Here is a 20,320-nt window from a genome sequence, read left to right on the forward strand (position 1 = left end):
AAACAGATCACTACCAAGTGATCTAAATTAATTACAAATATAAAACTAAATAATCGATTGCATAAGTATTCATTTAATATGACAATCATATCATCACTGGTACATCCAGTTGGTTTCAGAAATCATAATGAGTGAAATGGAGATCTGTTTTTGGAGACCTGTGTGCAGTCAAATTGTTTCATTTGAATGTTGTAAAAATATCTAGTGTAACAATTATACAAATATAAAACTAGTGAATCAGTGTCCTGACAAAAAATACACCATGAAGACAAAAGAACACTCCAAGCAACTCCGCGAAAAGGTTATTGAAAAGCACAAGTCAGGAGATGGAACAAGAATTGAATTGAGTTTATTACTTACATCCTTCATGTGCATGAGGAATAAATATCTTTACTTTATGTCTCCATCTAAATGTGCAATTTTTAGTCATTTCTAATAGTATGTACAACAGGACAGTCAGTATAACAGAAATACAATTGTATCAGCATGAATTAATAAGTCTGATGTCCTGGTGGAAGAGCCTGTTGGTCCTGGCTTGTATGCTGCAGTACCATTTCCTGGAATGCAGCAACGGAACAGTTTGTGGTTCGGGTGACTCAGGTCCCCAATGATCCTTCAGGCCCCTTTAACACACCTGACTTTGTAAATGTCCCGGATAGTGGGGAGTTCACATCTGCAGATGCGCTGCGCTGTCCGCATCACTCTCTGCAGAGTCCTGTGATTAAGGGAGGTACAGTTCCCATATCAAGCAGTGTTGCAGCCAGTCAGGATGCTCTCAATTGTGCCCCTGTAGGAAGTTCTTGGGATTTGGGGGCCCATAGCAAACTACTTCAACCGTCTGTGGTGAAAGAGGCTTTGTTGTTATTTTTTCATCACACAGCCGGTATGTACAGTCAACGTGATATCCTTGGTGATACTGAGGAGCTTATAAAGCTGTTCACCCTCTCAACCGAAGATCCATTGATGTCTAGGGGTTAGCCTGTTTCCATTCCTCCTGTAGTTCACAACTAGTTCCTTTGTTTTCTTAATACCACTCTGTCAGCATTTTGACTTTTCTAAAAACTGGCTCAATATTATTTGAGATTTAGCCAATTAAGATTGGAGCTGTGAGTGGCACAGTCATGGGTATACAGAGAGTAAAGGAGGAAAGTTTCCAAGTCACTGAATATCCCTAGGAGTACAGTTAAGTCATCAAGAAATGGAAAGGAAATGGCACAACTGTAAATCTGCCTAGAGCAGGCCATCCTCAATAACTGAACGACCGTGAAAGAAGGGAACTAGTAAGGGAAGCTATCAAGAGATCTTTGACAACTCTGGAGGAGTTGCAAGCTTCAGTGGCTGAGATGTGAGAGACTGCACATGCAACTGTTGCCAGGGTGATTCACTAGTCACAGCTTTATGGGAAAGTGGCAAAGAAAAAACCACTGTTGTAAAAACTCGCATGAAATCTCGGCTAGAGTTTGCCAGTAGGCATGTGGGAGACTCTGAAGTCAGTTTGAAGAACATTATATGATCTGATGAAACCAAACTTGAATTTTTTTGTCATCAGACTAAACGCTACGTTTGGCGTAAGCCAAATGCCACACATCATCAAAAACACATCATCCATACCGTGAAGCATGGTGGTGGCTGTATCATGCTGTGGGGGTGCTTCACTGCAGCAGGCCCTGTAAGGTTTGTGAAGGTAGAGGGCAAAATGAATGCAGCAAAACACAGGGAAATCCTGGAGCAAAATGTGATACAGTCTGCAAGAGAACTGTGATTTGGGCGAATATTTGTTTCCTAGCGAGACAATAACCCCAAGCATAAAGTCAAGTCTACAAAGGAATGGCCCAAAACAACAAAGTTAACGTCATGGAATGGCCAAGTCAGAGTCCAGACCTCAGTCCAATTGAGAATTTGTGCCTGGACTGTTCACTCACGAGCCCCATCTAATCTGACAGAGCTTGAGCAGTTTTGTAAAGAAGAATGGGGAAAAATTGCAGTGTCCAGATGTGCAAAGCTGATAGAGACCTATCCACACAGACTGAAGGCTGTAATTGCTGCAAAAGGTGTGTCTACTAAATACTGACTTGAAGGTGGTAAGTAGTTATGCAGTCAATTATTTTGTGTTTAATAATTGTAATAAATTTAAACCAAGTTGTAGAAATTTGTTTTCACTTTGACATGTAAGAGTCTTTTCTTTTGACCAGTGTCAAAAGAGCCAAATTAAATCCCCAGTGATTCAATGTTGTAAAAAAAAACCATGAAAACTTCCAAGGGGGTGAATATACACACACACACAAACTATATACATATATATTTCGATTTTGTACAGTGCCCACCCAACATACCAGATGATGATGCATCTGGTTAGAATGCTCTCCTCTGTTCACCTATAGAAATCTCCTCAAACTCCTAATGAAGTATAGCTACTTCAGCCACCTTCAACAGGACCCCACCATTAAGCACATCTTTCCCTCTCTACTCCTGTCCGTTTTTCGCTGGGATCGTTCCCTTCACGACTCCCTGGTCCACATGTCCCTCCCTACAGATCTCTCATTTGGTACTTATCCCTGCAAGCATAAGTGCTACACCTGTCCCTACACCTCCTCTCTTACTACCATTCAGGGCACCAAACAGTCCTTCCAGGTGAGGTAACGCTTCACTTCTGAGTCTGTTGGGGTAATCTATTTCATCCGGTGCTCCCGGTGCGGCCTCCTCTGCATCGGCGAGACCTGACACAGATTGGAGGACCACTTCGTCAAGCACCTTCGCTCCGTCCGCCACAACAGACAGGATCTCCCGGTTGCCACCCACTTCAACTCTGCTTCATGTTCCCATTTGGAGATGTCCATACATGGCCTCCTCTACTGCCATGATGAGGCCAAACTCAGGCTGGAGGAGCAACACCTCATATACCGTCTGGGTAGTCTCCAGCCCCTTGGCATGAACATCGAATTCTCCAACTTCCAGTAATTCCCTCCCTCTCCCTTCCCCCATCCCAGTTTCACTCTGCCTCCTCTTCCAGCTGCCTATCACCTCTCATGATTCTGCCTTCTACTACTACCCATAGTGCTTTCCCCTTACATTCGTCCTTCACCTTTCCTGCCTATCCCCTCCCTCCTTCCCCTCCCCCACCACTTGATCTTTCCTCTGATTAGTTTTTCACCTGGTACCTTCCACCCTCCCCCTACTTTCTTTATAGGGCCCCTGCCCCCTCCCTCTTCAGTCCTGCAAAGGGTCTCTGCCTGAAATGTTGTCTGCTCATTTCCACAGATGCTGCCCGACCTGCTGAGTTCCTCCAGCTTGTTTGTACATGTTGATTTGACCACAGCATCTGCAGTGTATTTTGTGTGAAGTATAGTTACTGTCATGCCTTCTTTATAGCTGCAACAATATGTTGGGCCTAGGATAGATTTTCAGATATATTGACACCCTGGAACCTGAAATTTCTCACTCCTTCCACTTCTGATCCCTCAATGAGGACTTGTTTGTGTTCCCTCGTCTTACCCTTTCTGAAGTCCACAATTCTTTGGTCTTGCTGATTTTGAATGCAAAGTTGTTGCTGCAAGGCCACTCAATTAGCTGATGTATCTTGTTCCTGAATGTTTTGTTGTCCCGTCAGAAATTCTGGCAACAATAGTTGTATCATCAGCAAATTTAAAGATAGCATTTGGGCTCGGTCTAGCCACACAGTCATGGGTGTAGAAAGAGTAGAGCAGTGGGCTAAGCACACATCCTTGAGTTGCACCAGTGTCAATTGTCAATGTGATGGAAACTTTATTTCTGATTAGCGCACTGTCGTCTTCTGATGAGGAAGTCAAGGATACAGTTGCAGAAGGAGGTACAGGCATTGAACAGTACAGGGTTACAAGCCATACTGAATCCTTTTGCTTATTATGTAGTGCTCCATTCCTTTCCTACGGATCCCATTCTACGTTGGATTCTAGTGGTATACCCCGCTCAGAACAGATACACTCATTGGCCACTTTATTATGTAGCTCCTGTGCCTTGTCATCTGCTGTAGCCCATCCACTTCAAGATTTGATGTGTAGTCCATTCAGAGATGTTTTAGTGCACACCACTGTTATAATGCCTGATTATTTGAGTTACTGTTACCTTCATGTCAGCTTGTACCAGTCTGGCCTCTGACCTCTCTCATTAACAAGGCATTTTTGCCGCTCACTGGATGTTTTCAGACCATTCTCTGGAAACTAAAGATTGATGTACATGAAGGTCACAGGGATTCAGCAGTATCTGAGCTACTCAAGCTACCCTTTCTGGCATCAACAAACACAAAAAGTCACATAGATCACATTTATTTCCCATTCTGATGTTTGGTTGGACCATGTCTGCATGCTTTTATGCATTGAGTTGCTGTCACATGATTGGCTGATTAAGTGTGACCACTGCGTGTGTGATCTCATCCTCAGAATGTCAGGAAAATTACACTAGCAAATTATTCAATGATTTGAACCTTTTCCTGCCCTTTGTTGCAGATTAACAACTTAATTCCATTCACTTGATTTCCTATTCCTTGGTGCTTTTGCATTATAAACACCAGCAATCAACTGTCGAAAGACAACCCAGAACCAAGAGAACTACATTGGCACCTCAGCTACCTGTGATTTCTACTGTCCATTCTGCTGTTTGACATGACTCATCTCTGAGGGAACCTCATTATTTTGCCTCAGTTTCAGAATTTCCTACCATATTTTATCATTCCATTTTTCTCTCACCCCACTCCCATTTTCCTCCCTCTCCCCTCTCCCTTTCTTTCCCTATTCCCCTCCCCTTTTCTGTCCCTCTTTCCCCTCTCCCTTTTCTTTCCCTCTTCCCTTCTCCCTTCATTACTTCTTTCCCCTCTCCCTTTTCTGTCCCTCTTTACCCTCTCCCTTTTTTGTCCCTCTTTCCCCTCTCCTTTTTTTGTCCCTCTTTCCCCTCTCCCTTTTCTGTCCCTCTTTCCCCTCTCCCTTTTTTGTCCCTCTTTCCCCTCTCCCTTTTCTGTCCCTCTTTCCTCTCTCCCTTTTCTGTCCCTCTTTCCCCTCTCCCTTTTCTGTCCCTCTTTCCCCTCTCCCTTTTCTGTCCCTCTTTCCTCTCTCCCTTTTCTGTCCCTCTTTCCCCTCTCCTTTTTCTGTTCCTCTTTCCCCTCTCCCTTTTCTGTCCCTCTTTCCCCTCTCCCTTTTCTGTCCCTCTTTACCCTCTCCCTTTTTTGTCCCTCTTTCCCCTCTCCCTTTTCTGTCCCTCTTTCCTCTCTCCCTTTTCTGTCCCTCTTTCCCCTCTCCTTTTTCTGTTCCTCTTTCCCCTCTCCCTTTTCTGTCCCTCTTTCCCCTCTCCCTTTTCTGTCCCTCTTTACCCTCTCCCTTTTTTGTCCCTCTTTCCCCTCTCCCTTTTCTGTCCCTCTTTCCTCTCTCCCTTTTCTGTCCCTCTTTCCCCTCTCCTTTTTCTGTTCCTCTTTCCTCTCTCCTTTTCTTCCCCCTCCCATTTTTCCCTCTCTCTTCCTCCCTTTTGCTTTTTCTCCATCTCTCTCTCCCAAGTTCCCCTATCCTACTCCTAGCTCATTCCAACTATCTCCTCCTTTTATCTGCCCTTGCAACTTTTGCTCTGAACCACGAGGCTACTTTTTAATAACTGCTTTAAGGAAAATGTTACTTCTGTTATATACTCTAACTGTCCTGTCCGAGACTTCCTGCATTTGAAGGTTTCTGTGTCACTAGTCAGATATCTTCACTGTTGCTATTTGACTTCGAACTGCCATGTAGTGAATGGGCACAAAGTTATTATTTTAATTATGCCTTAAGTTTGTTGCCTCAAGATCAAAGCTAGGCAAATGTACCCTAACTTGTTTTAAATAAAGTTTCTTTGCTTTTACCCAACCATAAATAATTCTTTAGCTTAATTGCAGCTATGCATCTTGATTTTGTCAGTTATTTAACCTTGGCCTGTTAACTAAAGTTTACACAATGTGTGTGAAAAGATTTACATATGCACACATATCTGAAAAGATATTTATAATCTTTTCATTCACTCAAGTACTGCTGCCTTGTAGGTCCAGTGACGTAGATTCAATCCCAGCAGCTGGAATTTTCTGTGCGGTGTTTGCACGTCCTCTATATGAGGCAGACTAAAGTAGGGTTTAGGGAAATATTTGGGGTAAGAATAGATGTAAAATATCCAATGCCAACTTGATATAAATTGCATCTCAGCATGCAAGTTAACTTGGTATCTTGTTATCTATGCTGACATGTGATTCAGTTCCACCACAACCCCTCAATTTTGCTTTTTTTGTGAGGACATGCCAAATTAGAATCATAGGGTCCTAGAGCACTAAGGAAAAGAAACAAGCCCCTTGGGCTATCTAGTCCATACCACACTGTTCTTCCGCCTAGTCCCATTGACCCGCACCGGGACCATATTCCTCCACAACCCTCCCATCCACATGCTTGTTCAAACTGGTTTTAAATGTTGCAGTCGCTTCACTGGCAGCTTGTTCCACACTCACACCACACTGTGTGTGAAGATCTGCCTCAGATTCACCCTTTACCTTTAACCTCTAGTTCTAGTCTCACCCAACCTCAGTGGAAAAAGCCTTCTTGCATTTACCCTAACTGTACCTCTCATAGTTTTGTACATCTCTATCAAAGCTCCCCTTGTTCTTCTAAGCTCCAGGAAATAAATTCCTAACATTTCTTTATAACTTGGGGTCTCAAGTCACAGCAACACCTTTGTAAATTTTCTCTGTATTCTTTCAGTCTTATTGATATCTTTCCTGTAAGTAGCCAAATTTCATCACAATTAAAGAAGAGTTGTTGTTGGAGGCTGTGACTGGGCTATCTTCCCTACTGTTGTTCTCTATCTATTCTCAGTATTAGCATCAAACATCTGGCTGCACTATTTTGTACACTCCTGAATATATAGAAATATAGAAAATCTACAGCACAATACAAGCCCTTCGGCCCACAAAGCTGTGCCCAACATGTTCTTACCTTAGAAATTACCTAGGGTTACCCATAGCCCTCTCGTGCTAGCCATTTCAGTCCTGGAAAATAGCCTCGGACAATCCACACGATTAATGCCTCTCATTATCTCGTACACCTCTATCAGGTCACCTCTCATCCTCCTTCGCTCCAAGGAGAAAAGACCGAGTTCACACAACCTGTTCTCATAAGGAATGCTCCCCAATCCAGAAAACATCCTTGTAAATCTCCCCTGCACCCTTTCTAGAGTTTCCACACCACAGAGTCAACCTGCACAGCAGCTTTGAGTGTCCTGTGGACTCGGACCCCAATATCTGGCAATACCTCGGAGTTTCGCTTTCCAGAATTTTCTTGCCACGAAAGACCTTCAAAATTTCAGTCCTCAGTTTCTGCTTTCAGTATTCACAATTCAATTCAAGTGAAGAAGTCAAACTAAGACCAAGTGTTGAACAGCAAGTTTGATGCTGTGATATTTTGGTGCTTGTTTTATATATAATTGTCTTAGCATCCATTTTGTGGCCAGAGTCCTGAGGAGACTCCAGATTGTGTAGAGAGAGAGTTTAAAAGAAATGAGCAGGAGCAGTGCGTACATTTTGCGTGCCAAAGTCCCGAGGAGAGACCTGATTACTTGGAGGGGTAGACAGTTTAAAAGAGACACACCATAGTCCCGAGAAGGTACCAAATTGCTTGGAGGGAGAAAGTTTAAAAGAAGCGAGTGGAGGCGGTCAGCACATTTTGTGCACCACAGTCACAAGGCAATACTATATTGCTTGGAGAGAGTTTAAAAGAAGCGAGCAGGGGCAGGTGGCACATTTTGCTCGCCACATTTCCTGAAGAGTCATTAGATTGTACATACTTAGGCACTTGGCAAGGCCAATAAAAAGAAGTTAGATTTAAGTAGAGCGGCCATTGTGTGAGTGGGCCAGTGTTAAGAGTGGAGAGTTGAGGCTTTGGCTCATCAAGATTTTGAGGAGAGGCATAGGCGGTAGGTAGATTTTTCGTAATTTAAAGGTTCAAAGGTCGAATTGGATGTCAGTGAAATGTATATAATACAGGTGTTCCGCCCACCCCCCTTACAAAGGTAGAGCATTCCTATGAAAACTTCCTTAAGCCAAAATGGCATAAAGTGAAGAACCATTAATTTATATGGGAAAATTTTTTGTAAAAGTGAAAATCCTCCTTGTAATGCGAAAACAAGTTTCTAATGTAGGTCTTTTGTAAAAGCGAAGTGGCGTAAAGCAAACATTTGTAAAGCGGGGGACACTTGTATAGATCCTGAAATGCTTTTTCTTCACAAAACATCCATGAAAACCGAGAAGTGTCCTAAAGAATGAACGACAGTCAAACGTGAGAATCCCAAAGTCTCCCGCAGCTCCCCCATCCCACGCGTAAGTGGCAGCAACGCTCCCCTCCCCCCCGGGGCAAAAAAGCACACCAGCTACTGAGCACAAGCGTGAGCTAAGCGATAGTAAAGACACAGACCTTGCAGTTATCCCAAAGACTATCGCATTTAATCTGGCATTCGATAAACCACAGGTTCTCTCTCTACCTAATAAGAGAGAGGGAGGCGTCCCCCATTTTCACAGCGAGCGGAAGGCATAACAATAACCTGCTGGTTTACAACGCTACAATGTTAAAAAGTCCATTTCGAGCATATTAAAGATGGAAGTAGAGCTGTTTCTAAAAATGCAAGCAAAGGAGTCGCTGTTTAGCACCAACTTATGTTAGTACACATTTAGAACAGTGGGGATGATATACAGGATACTAGAATGCTTCAATTAGGATCTAGGAAGGCAGAGAGACCATCAGTGTCCCTGAAGACTACACCTGCAAGAAGTGCATCCAGCTGCAGCTTCTAACGGACCATATTATCGAGTTGGAGCTGGACCTGGATAAACTACGGATCATTTGGGAGGCTGAGAAGTTGATAGAACATATAGAGAGGTAATTACACCCAAGGTGCAGGACACAGGTAACTGGGTGACTATCAGAAGGGATAAGGGCAGCCCGCCCAGAGTACCCCAGTGACCATTCCCCTCAACAAGTTTTTGAATGCTTTTGATACTGCTGGGTGGGTGGGTGGATGACCTAGCAGAGGCATTCCTCAACATTTAGGTCTCTGGCACTGTCTGGCTTTGTGGCTTAGAAGGGAAGAGGGGAGATTAGGTGCGCTATAACAATAGGGATTTCATTGGTTACGAGAACAGAAAGGGGATTCTGTGGACAACGACAAGAGTCCTGGATTGTTTGTTGCTTCCCATCTCGGATCAAGTCCACAGCATTCTTAAGTGGGATGGCGAGCAGCCAGAGGTTGTAGTCCATACTAGTACCAACCAGATGGGTAGAGTGGTTGACAAGGTCCTGCAAAGAATGTTCAGGAAGTTGGGTGCTAAGATAAAGGACAGGACCTGTAGGGTTGTGACCTCAGAATTGCTACTTGTGCCACATGCTAGTGAGGTGATAAATAGGTAACACATGGCTAAGAAGTTGGTGCAGGAGGGGAGGGCTTCAGATTTTTGGATCATTGGGATCTGTACAGAAGGGAGCATTTGCACCTGAACTGGAGAGGAGGGGGCTAATATCCCAGTGATAATGTTTGCTAGTGCTTCACAGGGCTGGGGAGGGGTGGTTAAACTAGAGTTGCAGCTCATCTTGTGAGGCTTTATGAGTACCCCTGAGGAATAAGAAAGGTATGACCACATTAATGGGATTATATTATAGACCACCCAACAGTTCAAGGGGATTTAGAGGAACAAATGTGTAGAACGATCACAGACTGTTGCAAGAAACCTAAGTTTCTGATAGTAAGTGATTTTTAACTTTCCCCGTATTGACTGGAACTCCCAAAGTGTAAAAGGTCTGGATGGGAAAGACATCAGGAGTGAATCTGCAGACGCTGGAAATAAAAAGACAAAATGCTGACAGAACTCAGCAGGCCAGACAGCATCTATGGGAGGAGGTAGTGACGACGTTTCGGGCCGAAACCCTTCATCGGGAGGTTCACCCGAAACATTGTCACTGCCTCCTCCCATAGATGCTGTCTGGCCTGCTGAGTTCTGCTAGCATTTTGTGTTTCTATTTTTTGGATGGGAAAGAATTTGTCAAACGTGTTCAGAAAGGTTTCCTTAATATTTCAATTGTTCCATTTAATATCAGAAAATGTATACAATCTGAAATTCTTGTTCTTCACAGACATCCGCAAAAAACAGAAAAAAGCCCCAAAGAATGAGTGACAGTAAGAATGTTAGAGTCCCAAAACCCCTGTGACTGCCCCCTCCTGTACACAATCTCAGCAAAGCAACATCCCTCCCCACTCACTTCAGCAAAAAAAAACCCTCTAGCACCCTCTGCCCACTAAGGAAGCAATAGGAAAGCCTCCAAGAAAGACCATGATCTACAGTACAACAAAAACCAACCGTTCACCATCGCTCCAAGGAGAAAAGGTCAAGTTCACTCAAACTATTCTCATAAGGCATGCTCCTCAATCCAGGCAACATCCTTGTAAATCTCCTCTGCACCCTTTCTATGGTGTCCACGTTCTTCCTGTAGTGAGGCAACCAGAACTGAGCGCAGTACTTCAAGTGGGGTCTGACCAGGCTCTCATAGCTCTCGGTTCTAAAACTCAGTCCCACGATTGATGAAGGCCAGTGCCTTCTTAACTACAAAGTCAACCTGCATAGCAGCTTTGAGTGTCCTATGGACTCGAACCCCAAGATCCTTCGGATCCTCCATGCTGCCAAGAGTCTTACCATTAATACGATATTCTGCCATCATATTTGACCTACCAAAATGAACCACCTCACACTTATCTGGGTTGAACACCATCTGCCACTTCTCAGCCCAGTCTATCAATGTCCTGTTGTAACCTCTGACAGCCCTCCACACTATCCACAACACACACAACCTTTGTGTCATCAGCAAATTTACTAACCCATCCCTCCACTTCCTCATCCAAGTGGTTACCGGCCTCCATGCAGAATATGACCCATCTACAACCACTCTTTGCCTTCTGTGGGCAAACCAGTTCTGGATCCACAAAGTAATGTCCCTTTGATCCCATGCCTCCTTACTTTCTCAATAAGCCTTGCATGGGGTACCTTATTAAATGCCTTGCTGAAATCCATATACACTACATCTATGGCTCTACCTTCATCAATGTGCTTAGTCACATCCTCAAGTAATTCAATCAGGCTCATAAGGCACGACCTGCCTTTGACAAAGCCGTGTAGACTATTCCTAATCATATTATGCCTCTCCAAATGTTCCTAAACCCTGCCTATCAGGATCTTCTCCATCAACTTGCATAGAAACATAGAAAACCTACAGCACAATACAGGCCCTTCAGCCCACAAAGTTGTGCAGAACATGTCCCTACCTCAGAAAGTATGAGGCTTACCTATAGCCCCCTATTTTACTAATTTCCATGTAACTATCTAAAAGCCTCGTAAAAGACCCTATTGTTTCCACCTCCACCACAGTTGCCAGCAGCCCATTCCACACACTCACCACTCTCTGAGTAAAAAAAAACTTACCCCTGACTACTCCCCAGCACCTTAAACCTGTGTCATCTTGTGGCAACCATTTTAGCCCTGGGAAAAGGTCTCTGACTATCCACACGATCAATGCCTCTCATCATCTTGTACACCTCTTTTATACACTTACAAACAGCTGAAATAAAACTCACTGGCCTATAATTTCCTGGGCTGTCCCTACTCCCTTTTTTGAATAAGGGAACAACATCCGCTACCCTCCAATCCTCCGGAACCTCTCCCGTCCTCGATGATGCAAAGATCATTGCCAGAAGCTCAGCAATCTCCTCCCTCACCTCCCACAGTAGCCTGGTGTACATCTCATTTGGTCCTGGCAACTTATCCAACTTGATGCTGTCCAAAAGCTCCAGCACATCCTCTTTCTTATTATTTACATGCTCAAGCTTTTCAGTCCACTGTAAGTCATCCCTACAATCGCCAAGATCCTTCTCCGAATCAAGTATCTGTTACTGTTTACCACAATGTGCTATTCTGTAAGTGAGAAAGGAAAACTATACCCTTCACCATTATAACCATGATAAAGTATATTAAGAATTGAAACTGGAGCATGAGTATGAAGACAATCAGATTAGACTGAACTGATTTAGCTCAGTTAACAACAGCCCAGGAAAACCTAAACTTCATGCAGACTCAGTGCCCAGTTAGATAAATGTGGGCAAAATAATGAGACAGTTTGAACATCACTCCAGACCCGACTGAGCCAGGGGGATGATGAATCCATTGTTGATAATGATTCTGAAATTTGTTCTCCTGGGGACATTTCTGAAGAATTGCTGTAATGCAGTCTAGTTTTGAACAGAGCTTGCAACACACGCTGTTTGAGGCTTTGATGTGGTGCTAATGACCATCTTTGCTTCTGGGATCTAACCCTGGCATGTCATTGCCTTGGAGTCAGCAGGGGGAGAAGTGTTCAGAAGCATCAGGATTAGATTGTGGTGAGGGAAGGGTGTGCGAAAATCATAAAACCGTAAGACATAGGAGAAGAAATAGGATATTCAGCCCATCAAGTGTGCTCTGCCATTCCATCATGGCAGATTCCGGATCCCACTAAACCCCATATACCTGCCTTCTTGCCATATCCCTTCATGCCCTGACCAATCAGGAAATGATCAATTTCCACCTTAAATATACCCAGAGATTTGGCCTCCACCGCGGTCTGTGGCAGAACATTCCACAGATTTGCTACTATTCTTACCTCTGTTCAATTTTGAGGCGGTGCTTCTTGTTCTGGATGCCCCCACCATAGGAAACATCCTTTACATTCCATCTTATCTACTCCTTTCAACATTAGGTAGGTTTCAATGAGATCCCTTCCCCCTCATTCTTTTAAATTCCAGTGAGTACAGGCCCAAAGCTGCCAAACACCCCTCAAATGTTACCCCCTTCATTCCTGGAATCATCCTTGTAAACCTCCTCTGGACTCTCCAATGACAACACATCTTTTCTGGGATACGGTGTCCAGAACCGTTGACAGTACTCCATATGCAGCTGACTAGTGTCTTATAAAGGCTCTGCATTATCTCCTTGCTTTTATATTCTATTCCCCTTGAAATAGGATATTTGCATTTGCCTTCTTTACCATAGACTCAACCTGTAAATTAACCTTCTGGGAGTCTTGCACGAGGACTCCTAAGTCCATTTTCACCTCTGATATTTGAACTTTCTCCCCTTTCTCCCCAATAGTCTGCACTGTTGTTCCTTTCACCAAAATTATTATCATACATTTCCCAACATTGTATTCCATCTGCCACCTTTTTGCTCATTCTCCTAATTTGTCCAAGTCCTGCTGCAGTCGCATTGCTTCCTCAGCACTACCTACCTCTCCACCTATCTTTGTATCATCCGCAAACCTTGCCACAAAGCTATTAATTCCATTATCTAACTCATTGACAAACAATGTGAAAAGCAGCAGTCCTAATACTGACCCCTGAGGAACACCACCAGTCACCAGCATCCAACCAGAAAAGGCCTCTTTTATTCCCACTCGCTGCCTCCTGCCTGTCAGCCATGCCAGTATCTTTCCTGTAAAGCCACAGGATTTTATATTGTAAAGAAGCCTCATGTGGCACTTTACCAAATATCTTCTGAAAATCCAAGTAAATGGCATCCACTGCCTCATAATCTGTTTCTGCAGAGACTTTGGACATGCATAGCAGTGGAGAAGATGACAAAGTGCCAGATGCCACGAAAACGGGTATGATGTCACAGACGGGCACAGAAAAAGCAGCTGTAGAAAACATGGCGGTTCTCAATGGCTCTGTGCCAGAAGCGGTCTTATCGTCTGAGGTGAACAATCCAGAAGCTAAAACACGCACAAGGTATTTATGAAAAATGGTTGGGGATAACTGCACTGGAAGATGTGAGTTACCATGTGTTATATTCGAGGCTTTGCAAGGCAAGGATGAAGGACATTGATGCCATAAAGGATCAGGGTGCTGAACTGTTTGTGGGTCTGGCCTGAGGTGGTGTTGGATAACTTTACAGATGAGTTAACTCAGGTTTTAAGTTCACAAGGTTAACTGAAGCTTTATGTCCATCACAAGAGAGGGATTCAATTCGAGTGTATGTGGCAGTGCTACTTTTACAGAGGCATGTTAAACTTGCAGGGTATATTGTGCTAAGCTATACAGTGATGAAATCAGAGTTTCTGAACCATCTGTTAGTGTCACTGGATAGAACATTGAACACAGAACAGTACAGGTCCTTCAGCAAAATGTCATGCCAACCTGTTGCCGTACTCCAAGATCAATCTAACCTTTCCCTCCCACATAGCCTCCATTTTTCTATCAACTGTGTGCCTATCTCAGAGTATCTTAAATGACCTTAATGTATCTGCTTCTACTACCACTCTTGGCAGTGTGTTCCACACACCCACCAATTTGTGTGAAAAAAATCTGCCTGTTACCTTCCCTATATACTTACCTCCAATCACCTTAAATTATCCCTTCTTGTGATAGCCATTTCTACCCTAGGGAAAAGGTGCAGTTTGTTATACACCTCAATCAAGTTACCTGTCATCTTCTTTTGCTCCAAAGAGAAGACTCCAAGCTTGCTCAACGTTTCCTCATGCTTTCTAAGCCTCCTGGTAAATCTTTGCACCCTCTCTAAAGCTTCCATGTCATTCCTATAATGAGGCAACCAGACCTGTACTCCAAGTGTGGTCTAAGCAGAGTTTTACAGAGATGCAGTATTAACTTGCAGCTCTTGAACACAGTTCCTCAATTAGTGAAGGCCAACACAGCATACACCTTCTTAACCACCCAATCAACTTGCAGGGCAACTTTGATGGGATCTATGTACGTGGACCCCAGGATCTCACAGCTAATAATCCTGTCATTTACTCTGTACTCTGCCCTCAAGTTCGACCTTCCAGAATGTATCATTTCACACTTAACCGGTAAACTCCATCTGCCCTGCTCTGCATCCTGTCAGTATCTTGATCTTCTGCACTACCCACCTAATTCGTGTAATCTTCAATAATATCCATGCTTTGCCTGGTAACCATTAAATCCTGGACAAATCTCTGGTTATCTTAATAAAAGATTACTTTCATCTTTGGCAAGTAAATGAAATTTCTTTAATAATGAAATCTATAATTATTTCATTGTATTTTATTTTGGAGGGGTATACATGATCTTTCCAGAATGTATTGAAATTATTTTGTGGGTCAGAAAAAAATTGACAAAATAACCCAATCTGAATTGGTGATTGAAGTTGCATTGGCTGGCAGGCAGAGACTGTGACTGCTGTGAATGTGATTGCAGAATCTATGTCGCACGACTTCACTGTGGAATGTGGAGTATTTTCTCCAATGACAGTGAGTCGTCCCCTTGCGAACTGTGTATGACACACTTTCAAAGTCAACATGAAGCCAGGGAGGGAAAATATAATTCTCAGCCTTGCATCCAAAACATCTCAAATCATTCTGTCAAAATTTCCGAAGCTATTCTTGTGAATGCAAAAATGTTAATGAAGGGTAATTGTTCATCTTGAAAAGAGAAAGCTGCTACTGGGAAGGAGTAACAGTTTTGATAGTGAAGAGTGAGGTTCCATTAGTCTTTCCACTGCTTCCCTGCTTCCACTTGAGAATTCACTGTGCAATTTTGTTTGGCTTTGGTGTGCTCAAGCATTTAAGATTCCTTGAAAAAATATTCAGCCCTTACAACTATTTTCACATTTTATTATCTCATTTGCTAAATTTAAAATGTATTCAAGTAGGATTTTTGAGCTAATCTATGAAAGATTGTGTGTCATGTCAAATCAAAAGGAAAATTCCAGAGCTTGTCAAAAATTTACAAAAGCCAAAATTGTGATGCTGGAAAAGTATTCATCCTCTTTGTAATTACTATGCTACCTTTCCTCTAGCAATATACGTATTACCATACCAATTCACCAAGTTTGTTGCTGTAGAAAATTGGAGAATCACCTATTTTTAATGAATTCATAAGAGTAAACACGCCCTCTCTCTATAGGGTCCAACATTATGGTAGATTTTCAACAGACCAAACCAAAATGAAGACAAAAGAGCAAGTCAGGGAAATGATAATAGAGAAGCCCAAATCTAGTGGAAGGGTAGAAGACCATCTCAAAGTCAGTGAACCTACCTCAGAGCTCAGTGCAGTTAATTGTGAAAAAGTGGAAAAAATATGAAACCACAGCTGCATTGCCAAGGTCAGGCCACTCCTCTAAACTTAATCGCTGCAGAAGTCAGTGGCTACAACTGGAGATGAAGATCATAGCTCCACACAAAGTCCTTGGACTAAAAGAGTATTTGTGGAAGAGTAGCTAGGAAAAAGTCCTGGCTCAAAAAAAATCATATCCTTGCCAGTAAAGACTTTTCAAAGCATTACTTAGAAGATACTGTGAAGATGTGGAAGAAGGTCTTGTGGAGCTTTCTGGCCTCAACTCGAAGCAGTACATGTGGCATAAATCTAACACTGCGCATCAGCCAGGTAAAACCATCCCTACTGTAAAGTATGGCAAGGTAGCATCATGTTATGGGGATGCTTTTCAATAGCAGGGACTAGAAATCTGATCAGGATTGATGGGAAGATGAATGCTGCTAAATACAGAGAGATCCTGGATAAAAACCTGCTAACTTCTGCCAGAAAGCTTAAACTGGAGAGGAACAGAGGGCCAACAACCCAAAGCACATTGCCGGAGCAACCGTGGAGTGGCTTCAAATGAAGAAAATTGATATCCTTGAGTGGCCCAGTCACAGTCCTGATTGAACATCTCTGGCAAGACCTCAAGAATGCGGTCCACAGTCGCTCCCCAGCTAACCTGGCACAGCTTGAGCAACTTTGCAAGAAGGAATGGGCAAATCTTGCTCCATCATGTTGTGCAAAACCAATAGATATTTATCCAAAAAGACTACTGACTGTGAGAGGTGGTTTAATTAAGTACTGAGCAAAGGGGGATGAATACTTTTGAATTGTTGCCATTTCAGTTTTTGACTTTTTAGTTTTTCAATGTTTTACAATTTTCCCTGTTTTTATTTTGGGTTTGGCTGTTTAAAAAAAAAATGGAGCATTTAATTCACAAATAGAAATTCTCAATTAAATTGATCAAAATCCCTAGTTGTAATACTCATTTATGTGAACAAAGGGTTGGGGGTTGAATATTTTATCAGGCTGTGTACTCTGTGTTTGTAATAGTTAAATATTTATTAACAATGAACACGTTTTGTAATGGTTTTGTTTCTGAAGGGGATCAGGAAGATGAAATCCCCCTCCCTTAATGAAGCTCAATGGTCTAAATTTCTTGTGCAGTGAGGAAGAACTCTTAACTACCTCCGAAGTTGGGCCTACTGCAGGAAGTGTACAAGACAGCTCCGAGGCCTCAACAGTTAGTCCTGTCCCCCAAGCTTCAGAATCTGAGCGGCATGAACAGAGGTACGAACTTAATGAGTAAGGGGAAATAGCTTGCAAAGATTTTAAGGAGACCTGAGGGGCAACTTTTTTCACAGAGAATGGTGGGAGCAAACTGCCCAAGGAAGCAGTTGAGGCAGATACATTTAGACAGGTACATTGATAGCTGAGGTTTAGACTGGAGCTAAGTAGAATGCTTATTAAGCTCATCCATGTTGGACAAGATCCCTACCTCTCACCAAGATAGAAATCTTGGCCAGCATGGATGAGTTAGGCTGAAGGACCTTTCTTCATCCTGATCAGAGAAACTCAGAGCCAAACCATAATAACATCCTGCACCCTGTGCCTCAGAGCATCACACTCAGGTACAGGAGTGGTGTCCATCATGGTCTGCTACTGCTGTAGCCCACCCATTTCAGGGTCTGATGTACTGTGTGTTCAGAGATGCTCTTCTGCATGCCACTGTTGTTATTTGAGTTACTGTCACCGTGTCAGTTTGAACCAGTATGACCATTCTCCTCCCATCTCTCATTAACAAGGCATTTTCACCCTCAGAACTGAACAAAACCATTCTCTGAAGGTGGTGAGGTGAGTGCTACACCTGCCCTTACACCTCCCTCACCACCATTCAGGGCCCCAGACAGTCCTTCCAGGTGAGGTGACACTTCACCTGTGAGTCGGCTGATGTGGTTTATTGCATCCGGTGTTCCCGGTGTGGCCTTTTATACATTGGTGAGACCCGACACAGACTGGGAGACCGTTTCGCTGAACACCTAAGCTCAGTCTGCCAGAGAAAGCAGGATCTCCCAGTGGCCACACATTTTAATTCCACGTCCCATTCCCATTCTGATATGTCTATCCATGGCCTCCTCTACTGTCAAAATGAATCCAAACTCAGGTTGGAGGAACAACACTGTATACCGGCTGGGTAGCCTCCAACCTGATGGCATGAACGTTGTATTCTCTAACTTCCGTTAATGCCCCTCCTCCCCTTCTTACCCCATCCCTGACATATTTAGTTGTTTGTTCTTTTTCTCCCTCTCTGCCCATCACTCTGCCTGTTCTGCATCTCCCTCTGGTGCTCCCCCCCACCTTTCTTTCTCCCGAGGCCTCCCGTCCCATAATCCTTTCCCTTCTCCAGCTCTGTATCCCTTTTGCCAATCACCTTTCCAGCTCTTAGTTTCATCCCACCCCCTCCGGTTTTCTATCATTTTGCATTTCCCCCTCCCCCCACTACTTTCAAATCTCTTTGTATCTTTCCCTACAGTTAGTCCTGACAAAGGGTCTCGGCCCGAAACGTTGACAGTGCTTCTCCCTATAGGTGCTGCCTGGCCTGCTGTGTTCCACCAGCATTTTGTGTGTGTTGTTCGAATGTCCCAAGTTGTAATAGGGTTGCACTAACTGCCACGCTGCTGTGGCATCCCCATTTTTCACACATGGTTAATAAGGGTTTCGCAATGCATGGGTTAATCGGTTTGAAGATTGCTACTAATTAAAGAGCCGTTTAACAAATTTTGAATAGTTGTTTATGGCAAAGAGGCTGGGTAAGTAGGGACATTACAGAGGACACATACAAGATTTCCAGATGGCATTTGATAAGATGACATATGAAGATAGAAATTCAAGCATGGTATGAGGAAGTGTAGAAATGCAAATAGAAAGTTGCTGAGTGGTAGCTAACAAAGAAATATATTGTTAATGCTGTTTGAAACTGGGAAAAAAAAATCCTACACTGTATATAACAATTAACACCAGAATTCTGCAGATGCTGGCAACCCAGAGTAACACATACCAAATGCTGGAGGAACTTGACAGCTTCTGTGGAGAGAAATAAAAAGTCAATGGTTTGGGCCATTGAGTCCCATCATCAGGACTGGAAAGCAAAGGTGAAGAAGCTAGAATAGGTGAGGGAGAGGAAAGAGCTCAAGCTGGCAGGTGATTGGTGAGACTGCCAGCAGGCGATGGGGAATGGTGGGTGGAAACGTTTATGAGTTGAGGAAGAATGAATCTGATAGGTAAGGAGAGTGGAGCATGGGAGGGAAAGAAGATTGGCATCAGGCATGGGGGAGGGTTGATGGGCGGTGAGGAGAAGGGGGTAAAAGGGGAAACTGAATGGGGAATAGGAGAGAGAAGGAGGGAGGTTGGGCGCATTAGAGAAATTAATGTTCATGATGTCAGGTTGGAGGCTACCCAAATGGAATATGAGGTGGTACTCCTCCTTCATGACAGTAGAGTTGGAGTGAGGATTAGAATTAAAATAGTTAGCCAGCAGGAATCCTGCTTGTTGCAGATGGAACAAATGTGTTTTTTTGCATGCTACACTGTATATAATTGTTGATTATATTGCCCACTTATAATTTTTGGGTATTTGAATAATTTTTAATTAGGCACAGGAAACATAAATGAACTTTGAATAAGACAAATGTCAGGAATTGCAGGAAAGGCCTGCAATTCTGTTGCTGTTTCCACTGGAGATGTTGACTGTGCATGCATTTAATGTTTTCACAATTAAAAATCCATTTGATGTAGTGACTGATGTAAGCATTTTTGTAGTTTGGAGAATCAGTGGCAAATATCTTCATTATAATGTGTACTTTTCACATGGCATTGTTGGATCAGGAGATGTTTTTATCATAGGAAGTGATTAAGATAGTTTAGAGAAAATTGGATAAATGAGTTCAAGCCCCACCCAGGAGATCTGTGCACATAATTTACTCTTAGATTTCATTGTAGCATTGGATGAACATGGAGATCCCATCTAATTATGGCAGGGTGGAGTTCTTCCACTCTCCCTACAAACAGTTAACCTTTAAACAGCATCACTTTTACACTTAATATGAGAGTGCTTATTTATTTTATTCTGGGTTTTGTTGTCTTCAAGTTAGCTGCTGAATCTTGTGTTTCTAAAGAGAGCGCATCTCAAAATTCTTTGGTGCATTAT

The 20,320-nt window shown here is 43.1% G+C and overlaps 1 protein-coding gene across 2 annotated transcripts in view; it reads left to right on the plus strand.

The window, feature by feature from the left end:
- Nucleotides 1-20,320, plus strand: part of LOC132383261 (serine/threonine-protein phosphatase 6 regulatory subunit 3-like) — a 212,668-nt gene that overhangs the window by 162,885 nt on the left and 29,463 nt on the right. For both annotated transcript variants that reach the window (XM_059954219.1, XM_059954220.1), the window contains exons 21-22: nucleotides 13,644-13,827; nucleotides 17,281-17,403. In XM_059954219.1, the coding sequence (XP_059810202.1) occupies nucleotides 13,644-13,827; nucleotides 17,281-17,403 (307 nt within the window). The remainder of the gene's footprint in view (nucleotides 1-13,643; nucleotides 13,828-17,280; nucleotides 17,404-20,320) is intronic.

Source organism: Hypanus sabinus, chromosome 29 (assembly GCF_030144855.1).
Source record: "Hypanus sabinus isolate sHypSab1 chromosome 29, sHypSab1.hap1, whole genome shotgun sequence".
NCBI lineage: Eukaryota > Metazoa > Chordata > Chondrichthyes > Myliobatiformes > Dasyatidae > Hypanus > Hypanus sabinus.